General features: G+C 39.1%; 2 protein-coding genes across 2 annotated transcripts in view; one reads left to right on the top strand and one right to left on the bottom strand.

Annotated features, from left to right (window-relative positions):
* LOC135221165 (anillin-like) overlaps positions 1–14,726 on the top strand; it is a 286,604-nt gene that overhangs the window by 154,579 nt on the left and 117,299 nt on the right. Inside the window, exons 15-16 of the mRNA XM_064258989.1 lie at positions 101–361; positions 2,505–2,643. Of these exons, the coding sequence (XP_064115059.1) occupies positions 101–361; positions 2,505–2,643 (400 nt within the window). The remainder of the gene's footprint in view (positions 1–100; positions 362–2,504; positions 2,644–14,726) is intronic.
* On the bottom strand, positions 3,872–5,382 carry LOC135220535 (uncharacterized). Its single transcript, XM_064257719.1, has 2 exons — positions 4,943–5,382; positions 3,872–4,431 (listed from the first exon to the last, which is right to left on the bottom strand). Exons 1-2 carry the CDS (start codon positions 5,130–5,132, stop codon positions 4,031–4,033), a joined length of 591 nt encoding a protein of 196 aa, XP_064113789.1. The 5' UTR covers positions 5,133–5,382; the 3' UTR covers positions 3,872–4,030.

Below are 14,726 nucleotides of genomic sequence, written 5' to 3'. Positions count from 1 at the left end.
ATTAATCTTGTTAAACATATTTTGTAATAAGGTATGTAAATAAAAGAAAATCTTACTATGGGTTTGTAATGCAAAATGTTTCATTATTTCACAAACTCAGGTCAACCAAACTATCCCCTTGAATCTGAAACCGAGTATGTAGAGAGTGATGAATCTTATGCAGAATCTACAGTATCTGAAGAGACATTAAGAGGGAGTGTTACAGGACCTCCCAAACCACCTCGCCTTTATCTTGAAGGAGGTTCTTCTGGATCGTCTGGTTTGCCATCCCCCCCACGTCAGGAACAAAGTTTTTCAGATTACTCTCCTGTTCTAAAGGTCCGATCTCCTGCTGCTAGATTAAATTCAACAGAAATTGATGGTAAATATATAATTTTGTTTGTTATGTAGGAAAATATTAAATAATTTTTTATTTTTTACCCTTAAGCTATTTGCAGTGTTTGTGCAAGGTACAAAATTTATTGCATGACAGATTTTATTGCTGCCCATAGATTGGCTTGTTGATCCAGCAGTCACTAATTGTATGAGGGAGCTCAGAAACTATACCCAGCCTAAAGTCACCTTAACTTCGGATTTTTGTCTTAAGTTTGAGAAGAATTTTTTATGAACATTTTTTAAAGCATCGTAAGATCAGATCAACTTATGTTGTGACTACCTTAACTTGGTGACTGCCTGTATTATAATAGTACACCCATAGTGAGCCATGCACAGAACTCAGGAAAGACTAAACCTCATCTAGACATACAGTGGAACCCCGGTTTTCGTACATAATCTGTTCCAGAAGCATTAATTCCCATAAGGAATAATTTAAGTCCAATTACTGCTTTAAACAATGAGAAATAAATATAAATTACTAATGAAGTGAATAAATGAACATTTAACATCACTCTTACCTTTATGGAAGACTCCTGTTAGCGTATGGAAGACGGAGAGGAAGGAAGGTTATTGCTTGGAAGGGGAATTCTCTCAAGAAGGACTTCTCATTGTGTTTTATTGGCATTATCTGGGGTTACTTCCCCTCTTTGTGTTCTACTGGCACTAGAACCAGCTTGAGAGTCACTGAACCCTTGTCGCACAACAAAACTGTCCAGAGACGTTTGTTTTTGGCATCTTTTTAAAATTTTCCTAAAGTGAAACATGACATTGTCATTAAACATGTTGGAGACAAGGATTACATAATCTTGTTGGGATGATAATTCTTCTCAAAATTTTTTGCACCACTCCACTTGGCAAACATGTCCATAGTCACTTAAGTAAGCACATTATGTATGCCTGCTTGCTTTCTGAATTTTTCAAACCAGCCTCTGCTGGTCTTGAATTCACTAACAGCTGAACTTGTAACCATTTTTTTTTTACTGAGATTGGCATGAAACTTCCTCCAACACATTGCTATAAATTCTTTCTTAAATTCTATAGTGTTTCTTGCCTTTTTTACAGAAGAGCTGGCACTTTGAACTTTCTTTGGCCCTGTGATGGCTTACTAAGCAGTTGCACTTTAATAAAAAGCAGAAAAAACAATGAATGCAAAAGCAGAATGGGTCCCGAGAGAACACGGGATGCTTTGTTTTGGTGCTCAGTATTGGGCTAGGTCACGAGGTGGGCCCTGAATGGAGCATTTTCATATGTACAAAATCTGAGTGTATGTAAAAACCCAAGTCAAAATTTCACAAAAACCAGGGCTTACGAAATCCGAGGTTTGACCTTATTGAAGTTTTGAATGAAGAGTGAACCATTATGTATGTTGTATTAATTTTTATAGTCTGCCATTGAACTTGATGTGGTTCTTTATTTCCTGAAAGTACGTAAGAAGTACTGTTCAAAGATTGATAGTTAATTTGTTTTGTTGCACTAGTACGGTACATGTAGAGTACTACTGTTTGATGTAATTTATTTAGGTTTTTTAATCTCAATTTTTTTTATGAATAGTTAAACATGTAGGGTATAGAGCACAGTGTTTAGTTATATAATCTTTGAAGAATGAGTTAAGATTTCATATTGTTACTCTCATCTTCAACATTATAATTTTTTCCCTTTTTCCCATTTTGAGAGCTAGACAAGAAGACAGTTCTCTTCATTCTTCGTCCTGTGTTCTTTAGCCCTGAACTCCCTCTGTATGATTCGGTGGGCTTTCCTACATGTCTCAAACCTGCTACTTTCAGATCTACTCCCACCCTAATTTTGCCATTAACCCTGATATTCCATGATCTGAATTTTTCAAGCTTCCATTTTCCTTGTCACTTCCCATGTGCCCATCATAAGGCTGTACTAAAGGGATGTTTGTTGTACCAATAAATAAGTTCTACCTCATCATTTGTCACTTCTTGTGGTGCAACTTGGCCACGTTTTTATTGTGCTTTTTTCTGTGTCCTTCCCAGTATTTTACACTTTGTTTTGCTTATCAGTCCTTTTCCCTATTACACTTTTCCATCTTTTGAACATTCCCACGACCACTTCCCAGGTTCTGCTGTTACCGCTAGGTCATCTTTTAATACTCTATATTTCAGAATTGCATACCTCTCCCAAGACCAAGAAAGAGTACATACCTAAGATAAAACCAGGTTGCATCTTCCCATCTCTCTCTGATATCGAGTCTCATTCTGAAGCCCCAGACAGCCAAGATGAGGATGATGTTCAAGACTCAAGGTAAGGTAATAGAATAGATATAGGGTAGCCAAAGTAAATGAATTTTCCTTGTTTGGTGTACATGGGGAAAAGACTGGTTGACTCAATCTTTTAGAATTGATAGATTATTTTTTGACAACATAGTACAATGTTACCACTTGATAGACTGGTGACAAGAAACCAGAGGGAATGAATGAAAAGTGGAAGGTAAAAAGCAGAGTTGGTGGAAAGGACATTGGAACATCATTTTTTTAATGAATCTTACCTCTCTATTATGATAACTGTAACTGAGGACAATAGTGTGTGAAAACTAAAAAAATAATATGATTCTTTAGTTTTAACTGTCCATTAACCCATCCCTTTCAGGTGATTTGAGCATCTATTGTTTGCCATTCATTTTTTTCTGTTGTCAGGCAGCTAGGAGGTATTGAGTGTGGTTAGATTATTTTGGTTTTTGTCATAATTTAAGGTATCATCCAAGAAGGATAAGCAAAATGGTATTAATTCAGTAAGGTAAGAAGATATGTACCCAACTTTGCTTTTCTGCTTACATGGTTACAACATAGGCCATGTGTTAAATGTAGGATAGCATGTTATTGTTTTGTCATATTAACCCTCTTACGCCGATTGGACGTATTAAACGTCGAGTCAAAATGTCTCCCATATGCCGATTGGACGTATCATACGTCGGCTCAAAAAAGTTTTTTTAAAAATTCGGGGAAAAATACTTATATGCCTACCAGCCGAAAACTTTTGAATCACGCGCCTTGGGGGATGCTGGGAGTTCACGGATCAAGGCGTTGTGTTTACAATCGCTACGCAGGCGCGCAAGCGCGGATTTCTTTCTTATCGCACTAAAAAGTATCAGTGACACATCTCAAAAATTATTTCATCACTTTGACATAATTTTTGCACCATTTTAACCCTTTAAAGTCCACCCTGGGTTTTATGGGAAACATTAAAAAATCCTCTTAGTATGTTGTAGTATTAGTAAATACAAGACCTTTTTACTCATGTGTACTTTTACAAAATTTCCAAAGTAAGCGAAATAATTGCATGCAATGAAGTATCCCGTATGGGTGCCTCGGGCGCTCTTAGGCGGACCACGCTCATCCCGTATGGGATCTATTGGGCCGTGCGGGCAACTTTTTCAAGTTTATAAATACTGTTAATTTGCCCATAAATCATGTGATTTTTATTATTTATTCATTTTTTTTTGTTCCACAATGTATAATAGAAACACTTATATGGCTTTACAATTTAATTAATATAAAAAATAAATATACATTAGATACAAAAATAGTATAAAAATACAGAAAACTCTATAAAAAACTCTAATCAAAAACTCTAATACAAAAATAGTAAAAAAATACACAAAACACTATAAACAACTATCATAACAAACAACTTACTTAGAAATCTTATGGAACAAAGCAAAACAATTCCTTTCTTCAGTAAGGCAAAGGGCAACATTGCAATCCTCACACTTCCAGCGGGAACTGTGGATGTGGCCTGCACCAGAACAGAACTTGCAGGTCTGCCTCATGGTGACACGCTTTGGCATGTGTAGGGCAGTGGCATTCTGGCGTGTCTCAATATTTTGCAAAACTGCCTGTTGGCCCCTTCTTGGCAAAGCAAAATCTCTGGTGCCAAGAGAATTCCTGGCACCAGGCTTCTGATGAATGTAGTCGGGCAGGGCATGGATATCAATGTTTTCCTTCTTCCATTCATCAGCACGAGACCTCTTAGGGTTAGGCTCAGGTTCCTCTTCCATAGGCATCGCTTGAGGGACAACATTGACCTTGTGATCTGAAACAAGAATAAAGTAACATTAGTGAAACAGTAAATGAATCGTGTGCATGCATGTGTGCATGTGTATGTCAAGTGAGTATGCATGTGCGTGTGCATGTGTGTGCATGCATGTGTGTGTGCATGTGTATGTCAAGTGAGTATGCATGTGTATGTCAAGTGAGTATGCATGTGCGTGTGCATGTGTGTGCACGTGTATGTCAGTGAGTATGCAAGTAAACAAATAAGTTTTTAAAATACCCATTGTTTACAAACCATTTAAAGGGCAACAAATTTAAATACCATTATAACAACGAGACATTTAAATACAATGTTTTACAAACACAAGTTCTCTCTCTCTCCTCTCATCTCCTCAAGCCCTCTCTCCTCTCTCTCTCTCTCTCTCTCCTCTCCTTTCCTCTCTCTCTCTCTCGTCATCTCTCTCTCCTCTCTGCCTCTTCTCTCTCCTGTCCTCTCCTCTCTCTCTCTCTCTCCTCTCTACTCTCTCTCTCTAAGGATGTCTCATACTAACCTCTAGAGTTAGGAAGGTCAAAGGCACCGTCCTGAGTAAGGCCTTCGTCAGGAACGTAGGTAGGGTCGTCATCATCACTGTCAATGTCCAAAGGGCTCACGTCGATATCACTTGATTCAGCGTCGTCAGGGGCTACCCATGTTACACGTTCCTGAGTCTCCAATGCAGCATTGCGTTGCCCAGAAAACATACTGCTTTGTAACTGCAAAAATAAAAAAAACTATTTTAAAATCATGTAATGAAAAAAAACGTAACTTTCCCTAACAAAAACCTATCATTCAATCCCTTGTAAGGTAATCATTTATATGCACATGAGCCTAACATCTATAAAGCATCACAGTTATATCTAGAAATATTGTTAAAATTATTCACAAATGTCTAAAACAAGCACTAAAAAAAATTATTTGACGTCGTATTCTACTGGCCGTTGTAACCGTTACGGTCCGATACATCCCTCATGGGAGGAGCGTGGTCCGCCTAAGAACAACCGAAGTATCCCGCATGGGATCTATACTTTTGTTTTTAGTCACTACGCCATGTCAGTAACACTACAGCCCTTCAAACCAACATCAAAAGGTAAGCATATCACTAGGCTTCACTATCCCACAGTCACTGTGTACTTACCATGATTACGAAGTTCGGGGGGGGGGGACTTGGAGGTTACTGCGACACGTCTTGACTGTTTTCCAACTTGCGCACAACTGGGATGTCTGTCGAAGGCCCTCCAGCCTTTGTGCGAGGGCCTGGTGGCTTCTGATTGGTTGATTCGAAGAGCAGAGGAGTGTAGCTATGAGTTGCCAAAGCGTCAATTTCATACAAGCTCAAACTTGTTCACCACGACTACCCGAAAGTAGCTGTTTTAAAGATCCCAAATGGGATCTCTGGTCGTTAAAGGGTTAAATTATCCTTTACATGAAGTATTATATATGAAAATGTGCGCAATTTCATGTTAAATACAACAAAAAAATACTCATGATTGTAGCTTTTATCAGTTTTGAAATATTTTCATATAAATAACGATAAGTGCAAAAATTTCAACCTTCTTCGGTCAATTTGACTCTACCGAAATGGTCGAGAAACGCAATTGTAAGCTAAAATTCTTATATTATAGTAATATTCAATCATTTGCCTTCATTTTGCAACAAATTGGACGTCTCTAGCACAATATATCGATTTATGGTGAATTTATGAAAAAACTTTTTCCTTACGTTCGTGTGATAACTCTTCCGATAAATTTTTTCGTGCGATTGTCCTAATGTTTGCACCCTTTTAAATTTGCCGTTATATTAAAGTTTATATATGGAAAATGTGCGCAATTTCATGCACAATACAACTAAAAACAACCCATGGTTGTAGCTTTTATCAGTTTCAAAATATTTTCATATAAATAACGTTAAGTGCAAAAATGTCAACTTTCGGTCAACTTTGACTCTACCGAAATGGTCGAAAAACGCAATTGTAAGCTAAAACTCTTATATTCTAGTAATATTCAATCATTTAACTTCATTTTGCAACGACTTGGAAGTCTCTAGCACAATATTTTGATTTATGGTGAATTTATGAAAAAAAAAAAAAAAATTTTTCCTTACGTCCGCACGGTAACTTCTGAAAAAATCAGAATTTTTTTGTGCGATTGTCGAAATGTTTGCACCATTTAAAATTAGCTGTTACATAAAGTTTCATATATGAAAATGTGCGCAATTTCATGTAAAATACAACTAAAAATGATTGAAGGTTGTAGCTTTTCTCTTTTTTTCGAAATATTTGCATATAAATCACGATAAATAGAAAAAAAATCACGTTCGGTCAAATTTGACTCTACCGAAATAAGTTGAAAAACGCAATTGTAAGCTAAAACTCTTATGGCCTAGTAATATTCCGTCATTTTTCTTCATTTTGAAACAAATTTGAAGTCTCTAGAACAATATTGTGATTTATGGTGAATTTTTGAAAAATATATTTACCTTCACTCCGCGCGCCGATTCGCGGCCGCAAGTCTCCGAAATACGTACATCGCATTATCCTAATATTTGCTCCTTTTCATATTAGCCGTTTTATAGAGTTTCATATATCAAAATGTGCGCAAATTCATGAAAAATACAATAAAAAATAATTGAAGGTTGTAGCTTTTTCCATCTCCGAAATATGTGCATATAAAAAAATATATATATAAAAATTTCGACATTCGGTCAAATTTAACTCGTCCGAAATGGTCGAAATCTGCAATTCTAATCTAAAACTCTTACAGTATCGTAATATTAAATCATTTGTCTTAATTTTGAAACAAATTGGAAGTCTCTAGAACAATATTTAGAATTAAATTCTAGAACAATATTTAGAATTACGTTGAATTTTTGAAAATAACATTTTTTTACGTCCGCGCGTTACGAATTCGTACATCATGTTGTGATAATATTTTTCCGGTGTTGCTTTTATTTTTTTACTATGTATTATATATCAAAATGATTGCAATTTAGTGTACAATACAACAGAAAAAAAAGTAACTCGTTAGCTTTGACCGTTTTTTGCACAGCGTGATTTGAATACAATTATCTATGAAATTTTTTTTTTGCTACCATATATCGCATTATTTACATATGATAATGATATTATTTTTCATTTTTGATGATTGCATACTAAACTTCAGGCAATGACAAAAAATTGAGCCAAAAATGAACTCTTTATCTTTAAAACTAAGCGCGATGTGAATTTTTGAAAAAATTATTTTTTCCGCTTCCGCGCTCACTCCAAACCGGCGCCGGCATACAGGAGAGGTTTTGATTTTTAGGGCTTCGGCGTAAGAGGGTTAAGTAAAGTCTATTTATTCAAAGAATAAGATGAGAGAAGCAGGTAAGACTAAGAAAAGACAGACAATTTTTCAAACAGGACATGCAGTGAGGTTAGGAGCAAGTTTCTTATCTGTTTATGATCTGTCAGATAACAACAGCTCTTCCCACTCTCCCTGTTTTGCTAGTAATGCTTCTCCAAATTACTATTTCATATCTTTGCAAAGCTCCCGATAATGTTCAGGGTATGAAGTTTGGCAGAATAGAAGCCAGTGTAGCTAGTTTTAGGGCTATATTTGAGAAGATTTTGAAAGAAATCTCAACACTTGGTGCTTTAACAGTCCAGTATATTCATCCTTTTTTTTTTTTTTTTTTTTTTTTTTTTTTTTTTTTTTTTTTTTTTTTTTTTTTTTGGTTCCCCCGTTGTGGCTGAGGGAATGCCAATTGCCCCCCCTCTCTCTCTCTCTCTCTCTCTCTCTCTAGCCATACGTACTTAGTCATGCCTTGGGGTTCTCCTTCCACTGGTTGAGGTACAGGGGAGTGGGGTATGACCAGCAGTGGAAGCAATTGTTCATACGCGAACAAACCTTTGGTCTTAACAATAGGATAATTTGTAGTGCCTAGCTGGAGCCAGTTAAAAAGCAGATGAAACCAAGGAAACTTGTGACATCTGGCAACACATGCATAGCTCGGGTGAGGAGTGGTCAAGGACCATGCCGCTACACCAGTCTTTCTTTGACCACCTGGGCGAGAGTCGTGTTAACCTCTCTTGGCCTTTTCCTGGTTCATTGCCCGTTTCGCTTGTGTTTAGTGTGTGTGTGTGTGTGTGTTTGACTGATATTATGGCTTCTTCTGCTCCTTTTCAGCCTCGTCAACGTATGTGCCCCAGAGTTCCAGGTTTTCCGTGTTCGCATTTTTTTGCTTCGGCAGCGACCGACCCTTATATCACGTGCATTAGGTGTCGTTCTAATTTTTGAACTATAACAAATCGTTGCACGGAATGCCAGGCATGGCCTAAAGAGCAGTTGAAGTCGTTTTATGGCAAGAGAGAACATCGGAGGGTTTCAACTCTTCCTACTTGGCAGTGTTTTTCGCCTCTTCCCGATGTTTCGTCTGTTGCAGTTGTCAACCCCCATAGTAGTGTTGTCCCTGTATCTCCTTCCTTTTCTTCCATTGATTCGTCGCTGGAAGTATCAGGAGGCCACCAGGCTGATGTTTGTAATGTAGCCCCTTCTTCCTTGGGAGTTAATTTGATTCCTGAGAAGGGGGAGGTTTTTACATCAATCTCTTTTCTTCTATTTTGTGGAGGCTCACTCCCCTCCTCCCGGCCTTGTCTTCGTGGGTAGCTAAGGTTGGCCGTCTTGTATTGCTCCTCTGACTGCTGTCACTTCTTCGAGTCTGAGAGACGCCTTGGCGTCAGTCTCGTTGATGACGTCACGAGATCCGTCTTTGTGTATTCCTCCGCCAGTGGTGTCTGATTCCCCCTTGGACCGAGGGGAAGCCGTGACGTCACTCCCATCGATGACATTTCTCCCAATCTTCTCCTTGATCTGCCTCGCTCGGCTGTGACGTCATCCCTGCTGCCCAGTTCGCTACATCTCCCTACCTTGTCTTCAGAGCCTTCTTTGGACATCAGTCGGAGGTTATATGCCAGGCAGTGCTTCAGAGGTTGGACTCTGTTTTGGATGTCAAGTTAGCTGCCTTATCGGTTGGGAGGCCTGGTAGGAAAAGTGTTGCTTCGTCCCTACCTCCTGAGAAGAGTTCGCATAAGAAACCAGTGCTGTCTTCCTCTCCCTCTTCCCCCTCTACGCCCCGTCGGCGTATCAACCGTGGAAGGCTAAGGACTTTGCCCTTTCTTCGCCTACAAGGGAAGAACAACGCGGACGTGTTCCTGAGAGTGTTGGTGTTTCGGGCAGTGTTAGTGTTCCTTCCCTTGTGCAATCTGCAGGGGATGCTTCTTCGTCTGCTCCAAATCACGTCCTCTGTCTCTCCTGTTTGTTTCTTGCACCCATGTGCTCTGTCCGATGCATCTTTGACATGTGTATAGAGTACTTCTCTGAATGTTCCCTTTACCTAATTTACCTATCTAAGGAGATTGTTAAGTTTGCACTTTTCCTTGTTATTGTGAGGATTTATTCATTTCCTTCAGAACTTGTGTTGATTTAACTTTGATGAGGTATATATTTTTGTAGTATGATCACATGGTAATGCTGGTCGATGTTGGTGAGCTGTTATGTATTCGTGTATATAAAGTTGATGTTTTTATGCCTTTCTGTCTCCAGTTTCTTATGGTAAATCTTTGATGCTCACACGATTGGTTAAGCTAGAACAAATACGTATGGCCTTGCTGGCGGGAAGGGCACTGTGAAAGGTAAACTATGAAAATGCATAGACTTATCAGGTAGAGGAGGATCCTTGGTTTTATAAAGAGGATATCATGTTATACCTAGATATTTAGGCTTAATTTATGACAGCAATGTTCTCATACATTTAGAATCTCAAAAGTTCAAGTGAGGATGCAACACATTGCTGCCCTAAAACCATTCTTGTATTTTAATGATTTACTTACATTTTTATAAGTTTATTTAATATATTTTTTTTTCTTTTCTTATAACTGACCTCTGCTTTCTAAGTTTCCTATTACTTTTTGTGTCTTCTTTCAGATGAATGCCATATTCTTTGGAAGTTTGAATTTCAAATGAATGGTTCCTGTGGTTTGTTCCATATGAAAGGAGTTCATCTTCTGAATGGTAATAATAGTACTATAGTAGATTCACATCAACCGTGCATTTGATGTCTAGGCCTGTTCCTTACGACGCTCCTGATTGGCTGTTGATAAGCAAGTCACAGGGCTGGAAACTCAGTCTCTTGAAAGAGATCACTTGGGCAGGATGTATGTTCCACCTCTCCTGAGGGATATCTCTTTCAAAATTATCCCTCAGGAGAGGCGGAACATACATCCTGCCTATGTGAACTCTCAAGAGACTGAGTTTCCAGCCCTGCAACGGGCTTATCATCAGCCATTCAGGAGTGTCTTAAGGGATGGGCCTAGATATCAAATGCAAGGTTGATGTGAATCTACTGTAGTACTAATGATATTGATAATAATACATATATACTATAGCTACTCAGTATGTTTTTATTTCTTTAAAGAAATGTGTAATTTTTCACTATACAGGCATTTCCCCAGTTACCATGCTTCATTTTGTGGTAAATTGAGCTTGTGATGGGGTTTCAAAATTACGTTGCGACACTAATATGACATTATTTTGAAAATATTTTATTTCGTGCGCGATAGGCACAGGCCCCGTACGGGAGTAGTGCCATCAGTGCAACCTCATGCAGTGTATTGTAGGCATTACTTGAGGTTCTTTGCAGCATCCCTTCAACCCCTAACTCCAACCCCTTCTGTTCTTTTTACTGTACCTCCTTGCATATTCTCTCTCTATTGTCTTACTTGTCACACCTAACAATTGATTCATAGTGCAACTGTCTTGAGGATCCTCCTGTTACACCTTTCAAACTTTTTACTGTCAATTTCCATTTCAGCGCTGAATGACCTCAGGCCTAAATTCTATATCAGTCAATCAGTCAGTCAAGACAGGCACAGGCAGCAGTGTAAGATATGTTGGCCCCAGAGGCTGGAATGTGGGGCTTTCTCGCCCTGACTTAGACCCTGCTCCCTGTCTACAAAGTCGGATTAACTCGGTGTTCATGTGTGAATTTGTGTGTTTGACAGCACTTCTAAACTGTTTAAAACTCAAATGGTGTTTATCAGTATGTCTGCCAAATGCCCAACTGAATGTCCTGCTGGTAGTGCCAATAGGCAGCATTCCATCACTTTAGAGCAGAAAATTAAAATATTCAACCAGCATGCCACAGGAAAGGGAGTCATAGTGATCGCTTGTGAAGAGCATCTATTGCAGTCAACAGTACTACCATCATTAAGGACAAGTAACGGATAATATACGCTATAAAGACGTCTTCAGTTCTTTCCACAATAATAACAAAGAAGAGGACAGGGCCTTTAGAAGGATGAACAGTTACTGGTCACATAGATGGAGGATGAGATACAAAAGTGTTTGCCACTCAGCCTCTTGACCATTCAAACAAAGGTTCACTTCCTTATTGAGGAACTAAAGAAAAAATATGATGATGCCCACAAGAAAGATTTTGTAGCAAGTTTGGATAGTTTCATCGTTTCAAAAAATCGCCATAATTTTCATTTGTTCATGGACAGAACAAACCATATGTCTTAACAATAGGATACATAATCTTTTAGCGCCAGTTGGAAACCAGTTAAAACAGTAAAAAATTGTAAAGCAAGGAATCTGGGGCATCTGGAAAGTCATGCGTATGCAAGATGGAAGCTGGTCACCGACCAGGCTTGGTAACTTGTGACATGTCAGTCTTTCTTTGACCACTTTGGAGAGTAGTCTCTTTTGGGCTCTCCCTCCCAAGCCAGTTTTTTTGTTAGCCTGTGATTTATTTGTGCTTTGCTTTCAATGTGTGTGTGAGTGAGTGTCTGCTTGTCTTTTATTGAGAATTCCACCAAAAGTTCGACTGGACATAAACATTCCAATTTGCTTTCGGCCGCTGTTGAGTGAGGACGTGTTTTTCACCTCTCTGCCTGACTGCTGTTGTTTGTTTACCTTTTCACCTGCAGTGAGATCTTTCCTTTATCTTTAATTGCAATGCAATCCCAAGATTTACAGAAGCCTAAAAAGTCCTTCTCCCAGAGAGTATGCCAGGGAGTAGGGGGTAAGAAATGTGGGGGTTTTTGCTCCACTATTGATGTGGGTCCTCACTCCCTTTGTGCTATATATCAAGGGCATGAGTATACAAGAAACCTACCTTGTGATGTGTGCATGTCCTGGTCATCTGAGCAGTGGGGGACATATGAAAGGAGGAAGCGATCTCAGGGGAAGGCTGCCAAGGCTTCATCGGAGGGTTACGCGCCCCTACACTTCGCTTGGTGGCTGATCCTTCGTCATCCTTCCTTCCTCCTCATAAGCTCCCTCATCTGGCTGTTTCCTCTTCGGGGGAAATATCTCCTGATTCATCGGGTGAAGAAAATGGGAGGGGGGCAGACGTCGGGAGTGTGTTGTGCTCAGGTGCCTCTGCTTGTTCCGAAGGGGATCCTTCCCCCTTCAAAGCATGGCGAGTCTCCTTTCACTAACTTGAATTTTGCTCCTTCAGGTGTGGCGACTCCGTGTACTGGGGATTTGCAGCAGGCATGGGTGAAATTGGGCCTTCCAGGAGTGTCATCTGTGTAGGGCCTTGTCTCCCATTTCACCTCGGCCCCTGTGACTCGTGGCTGTGGCCTTCCGCCGGGTCTCGTTTTCCTTCAGGAAAATGAACTGTCATGCTGTCCCCAGGGTCTGTGGACATCCCCAAGATCCAGATGATTTGTTTTTATAGAAGGCAATCAACTAATGCACTGTATGAGAGCCGATGATCAGTCTTTAGAGCTTGGTGCTATCCAAAATGATTTCCTGTACCCATACCTCTATAATAACATCAGCATCCGTATTAAGACATTCTGGTCTAGATCTCTCTGCTAACCTGGATATTAAGAAAGTATGCAGTTCCTTAAATGTAGATTCCTTAATCTTCATTCAACTCTAGGTTGGGACTTAATGTAATACTGAAGTATCCAAGAATTCCCCCAAGGAAGCCCTAAAAGATTTGATCATTAAAACATTTTTCATGTTCAGTGAACTCTGGCCTTCCCCTGCAATGTGGGCTTTACTTCAATAGGAACACTCCTGTCATTTTTTTTCCTTTCTTCCAAGCAAAGAATATTGTTAAGGCTGTGGCTCTAACTAGAGTATTTTGTGTCCCCAGTGTACCCTCCTAGGTGGCTGATGGGTAATCTTTCCTATAAATTTGGCAAGAAATGCCATGACCTCTGTTAGAGAACCTGGTCAAGGAAGCACACTAATCCAAACCCCTCTTCCTTTCCTATCCCGAAGGTAAGCTCCATAAGGGAGAGCAGTGTGGTCATTGCAGCCCAGAAGAGATGCAACTCCATATGTATTTGCTTTGCATTATATGTGAGATTTAGAAATTCAATACAGCCATACGGGGCACTTTTGCCCCTCAGTATGACAGGAGAACTCATATCCTGAACCATTTGAGTAGCTATGTTCTAACGCTTTAATCTTTCCTATTTACTAAGGAAATTTTTTGGGGAGTATGAAGGTGCCTAGTATGGGATGAGAGTAGTATCCCTTGCAAGAAGCCTCCAGCATCTTTCAGAGGTCCTTGCAACCTAATGAATTGGTCCTTGTGGGTTATAATTGTTGTCCTCACTCCTTTCACCCTCTCCCTTTTCTTCATTATGTGAATCGGCTATCATAATAGAGGTAATATTTTTTTTTTAAATAAAAATGAAAATTTTTATAATGAAATATATTTTTTAAATATTTTCTTTTGTATTGTGTCACAACTCCCAACCTCCCCACTCATATAGATGGAGAAAAAACAGAATGATAGACAACAGCCACTTGAATCGCCTGAAAGGGATGGGTGAATAGATGGTTAAAACTAAATGACCCTATTAATTTTTTAGCTTTCACACAGTATTATTCTTGCGCTTGACGCAGGAATCGCAGTTATAATGATAGGGAGGTAAGTATTTAAAAAATAAATTTTATAAACTTCTATTTTTATGAAGTAGTTTTACAAGACCACTGAGTCATATTTAGACTCCCAGGGTTTGCCTGTAAGATTTATTCTTTAATGTTTTCCAATGGAAATTAGTATACTAAAATCAGTGAAGTTTTGTAGGAGTGTGTCACCTACAGTGTGTGCCAGTACTATAGGTTCCTTGCAGCATTTTTCAACCCTTAGTTGTATAGTTCTCTCTATCTACTTTTACTATTTTCTTTTGTCTCTTTCCACCTAGCTTGTGTGTAGCTATAACCTCCCATTTTAGAATCAGTCCTTTTAACAAGTCCTTCAAGAATGTAACATTGTGACTCCATTCCTGTTCA

The sequence above is a fragment of the Macrobrachium nipponense genome, chromosome 2 (assembly GCF_015104395.2).
Source record: "Macrobrachium nipponense isolate FS-2020 chromosome 2, ASM1510439v2, whole genome shotgun sequence".
Lineage (NCBI taxonomy): Eukaryota > Metazoa > Arthropoda > Malacostraca > Decapoda > Palaemonidae > Macrobrachium > Macrobrachium nipponense.
Note: the sequence above shows the minus strand (reverse complement) of the source record. Positions and strands in the feature narration are given on the sequence as shown.

Coding starts and splice junctions, on each gene's coding strand:
- LOC135220535 (XM_064257719.1), bottom strand. CDS start 5,132: ATGTTTTCTGGGCAACGCAATGCTGCATTGGAGACTCAGGAACGTGTA. Junction 4,432..4,942: donor TGACCTTCCTAACTCTAGAG/GTTAGTATGAGA, acceptor TTCTTGTTTCAG/ATCACAAGGTCAATGTTGTC.